General features: G+C 46.1%; 1 protein-coding gene across 1 annotated transcript; it reads right to left on the minus strand.

The window, feature by feature from the left end:
* Positions 1 to 1,184: 1,184 nt before the first annotated feature.
* Positions 1,185 to 8,688, minus strand: LOC132587335 (claudin-16-like). Its single transcript, XM_060259610.1, has 4 exons — positions 8,568 to 8,688; positions 3,854 to 3,977; positions 2,756 to 2,858; positions 1,185 to 1,432 (listed from the first exon to the last, which is right to left on the minus strand). Exons 2-4 carry the CDS (start codon positions 3,965 to 3,967, stop codon positions 1,185 to 1,187), a joined length of 465 nt encoding a protein of 154 aa, XP_060115593.1. The 5' UTR covers positions 3,968 to 3,977; positions 8,568 to 8,688.
* Between the last annotated feature and the right edge of the window lie 956 nt (positions 8,689 to 9,644).

The following is a 9,644-nucleotide window of genomic DNA, read 5'->3' on the forward strand; positions in this document are numbered from 1 at the left end:
ATATACTTAGTAAATTGGTCACTAGCTTGCTTTTTTTGTTGTGTTACCCACCTGGGGATTGGCAACCCCTACCTGACTTACTTTCTAGAGATGCTTGGTAGGCACCTAGAAAGATTTTAGCAGGTGCCACGATGCTTGCATGTGCCACATTGGGGAGCCCCTGTTCTAGATGGACACTCGTGTTGAAGATGAAATAGTTACTAACCTGTGATGGCATAAAGGCAGCAGGTCAACAGAAGGGATGCGAGGAAACCTGCTGTAGAGCCTGCCATTCCCATCCAACATGACCATCCGAAGTCATAATGGACACCTACAAACACGTTGTGTAACAGGAGCCTGACCCTCTCCAGGTAGACGTCGACGGCATACCACACCGAACCCACCAGTCCAAGGACACCTGGCAGGCAAAGAGCTCCAGTCAGCTACACATCAAACTAGGGCTGATGGCTCCAGCTTGGGAAATGTCTGGAGGTTTCAGGGCTTGGGTCTAAGGATGGGGAAGGGAGAGATCTTAGTGGGGTACCATGCCACAGAATCCACTTTCCAAAGCAGCCATATTTCTCCAGGCGAACAGATCTCTGTCACCTGGAGATCAACTGTAACAGTGGGAAATCTTCAGCCACTAGCTGGAAGTTGGCAACCGTATGTTGAACTGTCCTGTGTTTGGTTGCCAGTCTCCAGCTGGTGGCTGGAGATCTGGAATTACAACTGGTTTTCAGGGGACACTGATCAGTTCCCCTGGATAAAATGGATACTTCGGAAGGTGGACTCTGCAGCAGAGGTGTCAAATGTGCGGCCCGGGGGCCGGATCAGGCCCCTGGAGGGCTCCTATCAGGCCCACGAGCAGGTCTGCTTCCTTCTCCCTCTCTCTTGCTTCCTTCAGTTATCAGAGATTGCTAAATAAAATATTGCAAGAGTGCTAATCTTTTAAGCATGTTTTATTTAAAGTTTTTTTTTTAAAAAAAAATCTTTAATAGTGTTTGTCTGTGCCCTTTATAAAGGTTATGTCTCCACTACCTGGCATTACATTTTATGGCACGCATTGCCCTGCCCGACAAGGTCTCATTTATGTCAGATTGGGCCCTCATAACAAATGAGTTAGACACCCCTGCTCTACAGCACTGTAGCCCACTGAGGTCCCTCCTCTCTCCAAACCCTGCCCTTCCCAAATCTTCAGGTATTTCTCAGCCCCAAGCTGGTATCTCTAGTATTGTCCTGAAGAAGTTTGGTTTTGATAGGAGCTGCGCAAGCTTCCCCAATGACTTACTTCCGACTCCGAGGACCAATCCAGACAAATAGCGCATTTTCAGCTTGATTTGTGGCTCGTCCTTCAGGAACTTGATGCAGTCGAGACCCAAGCCCAGCAGGGCCAAAGCGAAGCCCGAGAGGATGTCTGCTGTGATCAGCAAGGCGCGAGTCACCACAATCTTCACTGAGGGGAGAGAGAGTCAAGCAATGCTGGACAAATGAGTGCCAGGCCGAATTCAGACAGCTTGTCTTGCTTTATCGTTTTCTTTACAGAACCTCTCTCTCTCTCTTTCCACTAGAGTTGTCAACTGATTTTAGTAGCAGGAACTCCTTTGCATCTTAGGCCACACACCCCTGATGTAGCCAATCGTCCAAGAGCTTACAGGGTTCTTAGTACAGGGCCTACTGTAAGCTCCAGGAGGAATGGCTACATCAGGAGGTGTGACCTAAGATGCAAAGGAGCTCCTGCTACAAAAAAAAAGCCCTGGATCTCCAGGCAACAAAGATCAGTTCACCTGGAGAAAAATGGTGGCTTTGGAAGGTGGACTCCATTGAAGTCCTTCCCCTCCCCAAATTCTACTATACTGAGGCTCCGCCCACCAAATCTCCAGGTGTTTCCCTACCTGGACGTGGCAATTTTACTCTCCACCCATCCACATTTCCACCTACTCAGCTGTCCATTAATCCATCCTCCTTCTAGCTATTTGTCCATTCCTCTTTGGATTGCCAACGTCCAGGTGGGAGCTGGAGATCCCCCAGAATTACAACCGATCTCCAGACTACATAGATAGCTTGTTATTTGTTTAAATCATTTATCCCACTTCTCCTGGAGAAGATGGCTACTTTGGAAGGTGGACTGAATAGCATTATACCCTACTGACGTCCCTCCCTTTCCAAAAGCCCATTTTCCCAGGCTGACCCTCAAACCCCGAGGTATTTTTGAAACCAGAGTGGACAACCCTAATTCCACTATGTGTCTGATCTTTTATCTGTTTGAGCCAATCCATCTGTCCAAAAGTCCATTTCAACTATTTATGTGCCTGTCCATCCATCTATCACCTCTATATGCTCATTCCCAACAGCTGGTCACATTAGAGTATTGATGGAATGCTGGAATCCAATGCATGCACACCATCCTATGAGATGCAAATGAATGGGGGGAGCTATGCAGATTAGATCAGGCTTAGTTCTCAATGAACTAACTTAGTTCTCAATGCCCAAGGCCAAGGGACAACTGCCATTCAATATTTGATTTTAAAAGGCCCTCTGTTCCAATTGCATCTGTAACCCTATCCCCATAACGTCCTTCCAGATTTACCGAACAGTCATCTCATGTTTGTTTCGTTTCTTTAAAATATGAGCAGTCTAGGCATGCTCAGAATCCCTTCGATAGTTCCCAGGGTCTTCCAAGATAAAAGAGGAGATGTGACTGCATAAAGTTTTTAAAAACCCGTCTGAATCCACAATGGCTGAAGGAGATACTTCTTATCAGTAGCTGGAGACTTACGAGGATGTTCTGCTAAAATGGAATCATACGGGTCACAGGTCTTGATGCCATCCTTCAAGTTGCTGACGCACTCCCTCCAAAGCCCACGGCACTTGTGGCTGACCTGCATGGCAACAGAGAAGGGGCAAGTAGGAGCTACACTGATAGCTCTAGACATTGCCAGGGCTGGCTCTGTGGTGGAGCCTAGATCCAACCCAGGATTCCCTCCCCCCCCTCCAAAATCAGCTTCTCCACCTTTTCACATCTTGTGCAGAGCCTAGCCAAAGTTAAATGATAGCATCTCCCAGAGTCCTTTTCAGGAAGTGCAAAAAACTCTGGGATTTTCTCCCACCCAACAGAAGGCTGTCCTAATCCAGGAGGGCTCCTTTGACGTAAACTGGAGACCAGGGCTTTTTTTGAGCAGGAATGCACAGGAATGCAGTTCCGGCTGGCTTGGCATCAGGGGGTGTGGACTAGTATGCAAATAAATTCCTGCTGGGCTTTTTCTACAAAAAAAGTACTTCTGGGGACTGTTTTTTCTATGCGGGAATGTTGAAAGCCAAAGAACATTGGTTTTCAGAGAAGAATTTGTTGATTTGGATTTTTAATTTTTTTTTAAAGAATTATATCCTACTTTCCCCTTCAAAAAGCCTTCAAAATGTTTTACAACAAAACTTTTAAAATCACAAAAATCCCCCCAGAAGACAGGGAATGCCTAGGGGGAAGAAGCAGAACAAGAGTCCCCGACCTTTTTGAGCCTGGGCACCTTTGGAATGCTGACACAGCATGGTGGGTGTGACCTCAAAATGGCTGCTGCTGGAGGTGGAGCCAGCTACAAAAATGGCTGCGGCGGCTTTACCTTCAGTAAAAAAACCGCACAGCCAGTTCAATCTTCAGTGGTCACTCAGAAGCCTTGCTGGGTAAAGGTCCCACTTGGCCCAGGGTGCCCAGAAAGGGGTCACCCACTTGGAAACCCTTGAAGCAGAACCTACCAACTCCAATGGGACTGGAAGGGAGGCAAAAAAGGTCATGTGCTGCTCTGTTCCCCCTCCCTGAAAGAAAAATGTTTGTGGGGTATCGAAGGCCCCCTCAAAGCTTGGCTCTACCCATTCTGCTCACCTCTAAGCTGTCATCGACATTAACCATCCAGCAATCAGTCCAAGTGGCTGCGACCAGGAAGAGGGTGGAGACGAAAGCCACCGAGAAAGACATCATCTGCACCAGCGCAGCCATGTGGAGAGCTCTGGAAGGCCAGAACACCAGCATGAGGCTCTTGGCTGATTGTGGGTTGCCACAGATTATATTGGAGCGTTGGACTCTACAGGAAATAACCTACTGCACCATCGCCTGGACCTGCCTGTTTGGAGGAATTGGCGCTGATTGCAATCGAAGGCCTCTGGGTGCGGGCGTGGTCAGCGTTTTTTCAGCCTTAATATTTATTCATTTCACTTGCATTTAATAAGAGTTCTTACCTTTCGCATAAACTTGTTGATGAATACTTTAAGTAATTTGTGAGGCTGTTTTTCATGGAGGCGTCAATTTCCTTTATTTCCTGCGCTATAGTCTGTGTTTCTCTGTTTGGGTTGCTGAACCTCCAGGTGGGGCCTGGAGATCTCCTGCTATTTCAGCTGATCTTCAGGCAATGGAGATTGGACTCGATGGCCTTGTAGCCTGCTGAAGCCCCTCCTTTCCCAAACCCCACCCTCCCCAGACTCCACCCCCCCTCCCAGACCTGGTTGGCAACCCTAGTGCTGATTTACATAACAGTATTTCACTGTTGGAGTACTGTGTACAATTGTGGTCACTGACTGCACCTCAAAAAAGATATTATAGCATTGGAAAAAGTGCAGAAAAGGGCAATTAGAATAATTAAAGACTTGGAACACTTTCCCTATGAAGAAAGGTTAAAACGCTCGGGGCTCTTGGAGAAATGTCGACTGCAGGGTGACATGATAGAGGTTTACAAGATTATGCATGGGATAGAGAAGGTAGAGAAAGAAGTACTTTTCTCCCTTTCTCACAATACAAGAACTCGTGGGCATTCGATGAAATTGCTGAGCAGGCAGGTTGGAACGGATAAAAGGAAGTACTTCTTCCCCCGAGGGGTGATTAACACATGGAATTCACTGCCACAGGAGGTGGTGGCGGCTACAAGCATAGCCAGCTTCAAGAGGGGATTGGATAAGCATATGGAGCAAAGGTCCATCAGTGGCTATTAGCCACAGCTTATCATTGGAAATCTCTGTCTGGGGCAGTGATTCTCTGTAGTTCTTGGTGCTTGGGGGGAGCACAATGGGAGGGCTTCAAGTCCCACTGGTGGACCTCCTGATGGCACCTGGGATTTTTTGGCCACTGTGGGACACAAAGTGTTGGACTGGATGGGCCATTGGCCTGATCCAACATGGCTTCTTTTATGTTCTTATGTCACGGCTACTCCAAATAATCCTGATATCATGGTCATTAAAAAAAGGTGATCCCACTCCTAAGCATTTGTTTTTTCATCTTTCCTTGGTGGTCTTTGACCGGCTGAAACCGCCGCCCCCCCCCCCCTCACTTGCCTTTAATAGCTGATGGCCACTGGCTGTGGTGCTGCAGGATAATTTTAATTTAATTTTTGGATTTATATCCCGCCCTATCCCACAAGCGGGCTCAGGGCGGTGTATGACAGTCAAAGAACAGCATTGAAATAATAGCATAACAACAGACATTGCTAAACAGGAGCATTACAAAACATTTACAGATACAGCGCTGGACCACCAAAAAGACAAATAAGAGGGTCCGAGATCAGATCCAGCCTGACCTGTCTCTCGAAGTGACTAGACGGAAGCTGTCGTGCTTTGATCACATTATGAGAAAAAAGACAACCGTGCTAGGAAAAGCTGAAGGCGGCAGGAAGAGAGGAAGACCCAGCATGGGGTGGGTTGACCTGATCAAGAAAGCCACGGCGGCCCTCAGCTTGTGAGACCTGAGCAAGGCTGTTAATAAGAGGACATTATTCGGGAGGGCATTAATTCATGTGGTCCCCATAACTTGGAAGTGACTTGATGGCATTTAACACACACTCTACCTGAACTGTGGAGAGCCCCGTGGCGCAGAGTGTTAAAGCTGCAGTACTGCAGTCCTAAGCTCTCCTCATGACCTGAGTTTGATCCCCGGCGGAAGCTGGGTGTTCAGGGAGCCGGCTCAAGGTTGACTCAGCCTTCCATCCTTCCGAGGTCGGTCAAATGAGTCCCCAGCTTGCTGGGGGGAAAGCGTAGATGACTGCGGAAGGCAATGGCAAACCACCCCGTAAAAAGTCTGCTGTGAAAACGTTGTGAGAGCAACGTCACCCCAGAGTCGGAAACGACTGGTGCTTGCACAGGGGACCTTTCCTTTCTTTCCTTTCCTACCTGAACTGTGCAATCCTAAACAAAGTGACATGCTTCGGCGTCCGTAGAAGCTGGGAAGGGGTGTCATGGCTCCGTGGTAGGGTTGTCAGCCTCCAAGTTTGACAAACACAAAAACTTAGCACTGTATAACTTGCTTATATTAACGTGTTATAAATGTATTTGCACACTTACGCACTTTATATATGCAGTGTTGCACTCCCCAAAGCCATAGTATGATTTAAAACTGTATTTTCAATAGCAAAAGTTCATATAGAAGACTCTGGTCAATTTCCAAGACTCTGTGGGAATCTGATGACACTCTAAAAATTAGGACTATCTCTGATGGTGCAAAGTCACAGACGGTGTCAGAAGTGAATGAATGGGCGAGTCCACCTTCATTCATCCACTCTTGAGCCAACAATCAAAATCAATATTTTTAAAAAGCCAATCTCCTCTAATGCCCACTTGAAGGAAGTGAAGTTATGTAAGCAGGAAAACAAATCTCTTTTTTAAAAAAAAAAAAAAAAAACAAGGTCTCATTTGGGCAATTACTGAGAAGTCAAAAACAATGTTAATCCGAATAACTGGCACAGACTGAGTGTGACTTATTTTTTGTTTCAATGGTCCTGTAAGAAACCACTTGAGTCAATTAAAAATCAAAATGCTGGGAACAAGAAGGAATGCTCAGAAGCAAACTCCAGCACTTGGCCAATGTTGTATGGACGAGCCATTTCAGATGTGCTCCTGTGGTATTTTAGGTAGATTAAAAAAAAATAAGTCAAATTAGCCTTGTGTTATTGCCAAGAGAAATCAGCCTGCAGGTTTAGATCATGGGATACATGACGTTTAAAGCGGTTCATCTTTTTTTGTAAATGTATATGAAGCTGCTGTAGACCAAGGACGATCTCTGGTCTGACATGTGTAAAGCAGACAAGACTAAGCAGGGGTCATTTTGGAGGAAAAGAGGTGCTGAAGCTCATTAGCACAACTCCTTTGCGTATGCCTCACATCGCTCACATCACTGGAAGGTGTACTAAATTATTACTTTCTCAACTGTGGCCACAGCGGCATGACGATTTCCGTTTGTCCATTTTTTTTCTGGGGGGAAATATTAGAAAGTTTGTCAAATCAAATCTTAGAGTTCAGCAAAATTCCCGCAAGGGGTTTGAACAATGGAGCCCAGAGGCAAGCATTTGGGGGTGGGAGGAGGCAAGAAAGAAAGAGCACAATAAAATTTAGAGGTTCCGGAGCTCTGCTGCTGCGAGCTCCTGCCCAGAACAAGGCCTGAGACTAAGCGAGACACCCTGCTGGATCAGCCACTGATCCATCCAAGCCCAGCATCCTGTTTCGCACTGTGGTGAACCAGTTTTCCCAGAGTGATAACTTAGAAATTAGAGCCTTCCCCTTTCCCTCTGGAACTGGAGTTCAGAGTTTGACTACCTTTGGATGTGGAAGTTATTTTTAGTCGTAATAACTAATTGTGGCAGACCTATCCCCCAATCCCTTCTAAAAGGCATCTAGGTTTGTGGCCATTGCTACGTCCAGTGGCAGTGAATGTACTTTGATAGGCAGCATTTGAAAAAGGGAGAGAGGAAAGAAAGGATGAAAGACTCCTGTAATTTTGTCCTCTCCCCCCCCCCCCTCCTCCTGTTAGTAGACGGGCATCTTTCTCCAACTTCTCCCTGCATTTTTAGAGTTCCCAATGAATTTGGTCTTCTTTCAACATAGAATCAATGCATTAGGAATCATACACTGTTCCCTTTCCATTTTGTACAGAGCACTGGGGATGCGCAATTTGCTTCCAGTGCCATTAGTTCACATTATCTTTCCCCACAGGCTACTGATGTACCCATGTGCATGGATAAAACACAGCACAAAATGTGATTGTATTGGGGTTCCCTCGAGTTTCTTGTGCGAGGCATTTTTGCCAATGCGTGAGCATGAGTAATGCATTACATGAAACGAATTTTGATAGATTTGGACTTAAAGGTTCACCAATGAACATGTGCAGATGTGGAATGGCATGATATAGCCTCATCTTGTCGGATTTCGGAAGCTAAGCAGGGTGGGCACTTGGATAGGGGGCCACCAAGTTAGGCCATGGCCGATCACCTCTGCTTCTCATTTGCCTTGAAAGCCCCTTGCTGGAGTCACCCTAGATTGGTTGCAACTTGAAAGCACATATGTACATAATATCCATCTGCATATCAATTAAGGCAGGGCAGAGGCGAAGAAACAAATAAGTTCTTGAGTTAACTTTTGACATTTTTCTAGTTTAGAACAATACAGAAAATAAAAACCTACCAAGGCATTTCAGATTTTTTTTTTTTAAAGGGAACAGAATCAAGAACCTTAACATCATTTCAAGGACCAAAGTTGAGTCTTACAACGTGTGTTGGGGGAGAGGAGGGTAAACTTTCCTAAAACCCACATTCCCCTCCCTCATCCCCCAAATTAGGAGTTACCTTGATTTTGGGTGGACCAGATCTTCAAGCCTTCATCTTCTTGAAGGGAGTCGCTGGAAGGTCTGGAGAAAATGATGATGTGTACTTCAAGAGTTTTCAGATGCCACCAGACGAGTTTTGGGTCTTGGAGTACAGCTAGGGTTGTGATCACCTGCTGTTAGTCTAGCGAAGGAAGCCTCTAATGCCCCATTTGGTTAGAACTGCCTCTCTGGACCCGACTCACTGCTTTTTCGAACCATGTCAGATGCACTTTGTGTTTCTGCAGGGCGACGGTGTTCCTTGCAATTAAAACAGTCATGGGTCAGAAAGCATGCACACCATGTGAAGCAGGGGCTGGCATCTTCCCGAGACCGGTGAGCATGCTGAGCTGGCAAAAAGTTACTCCCTGTCTGGGACTAAATCTGTCCATGGCTCATCGGAGCTGTTCAAATAATTTCTAAAGTCAGTGGTTCCAGTTAACCTGGCCAGAAGAAAGACAGTGTGCATCTTATGAGGAGTCCGGATTCCAGGTATAGAGTAATTCTGTTCACGCAGTCTATCCATGGGGTGTGGTAAGAGAGAGAGCAGGATCACATCTGCTAGCTCTGGCCCCGGATCAGCACACATGTTCACATCACAATCTGAGCAACACTTTCTGCAGCTGTCCGTCCAGAACTCCGTATCTGTGTGTTTTGTTTTATTTAAGAGATAGTCATGCTATTGAGCCTCGTGTGAATGTATGGAGATATTTTTTTTCTTCTAGAAAGCAGAAAGAAGTTTGAAAAAAGCAATTTGGTTCTAGGGGGTCATCCTGCTTTTATTTCCTGCTTTTTGTGTCTGGTCAACCAGTTTGGCAGACTTTATTCCGGAAACCTGCAGATCCTGTTTGGCCAGAGAGAATGGTGGGACAGAAGTCAAACGTATGTATGTCATAGGAAGGGAAGCATCTCTCATGTTGTTTTCATCTGTCTTTTTTTTTAAAAAAAGAAAGATAAAAGAACATCTCCCACATAGCAGCCCGTATAATCGTGTCGGCCTTTTTTGCCACAGCATCACACTAGAAAAGATGGGCCATCGTTCACAAAGTAAAGTCCGATT

This window comes from Heteronotia binoei, chromosome 18 (genome assembly GCF_032191835.1).
Source record: "Heteronotia binoei isolate CCM8104 ecotype False Entrance Well chromosome 18, APGP_CSIRO_Hbin_v1, whole genome shotgun sequence".
Taxonomy (NCBI): Eukaryota; Metazoa; Chordata; class Lepidosauria; order Squamata; family Gekkonidae; genus Heteronotia; species Heteronotia binoei.

Excerpts from the sequence above, each read along its gene's own strand:
- LOC132587335 (XM_060259610.1), bottom strand. The coding sequence starts at position 3,967 with ATGGCTGCGCTGGTGCAGATGATGTCTTTCTCGGTGGCTTTCGTCTCC. Across the intron at positions 2,859-3,853 it reads ATGTCGATGACAGCTTAGAG|GTCAGCCACAAGTGCCGTGG; the intron begins GTGAGCAGAATG and ends GTTGCCATGCAG. Across the intron at positions 1,433-2,755 it reads CATTTTAGCAGAACATCCTC|TGAAGATTGTGGTGACTCGC; the intron begins GTAAGTCTCCAG and ends CTCTCCCCTCAG.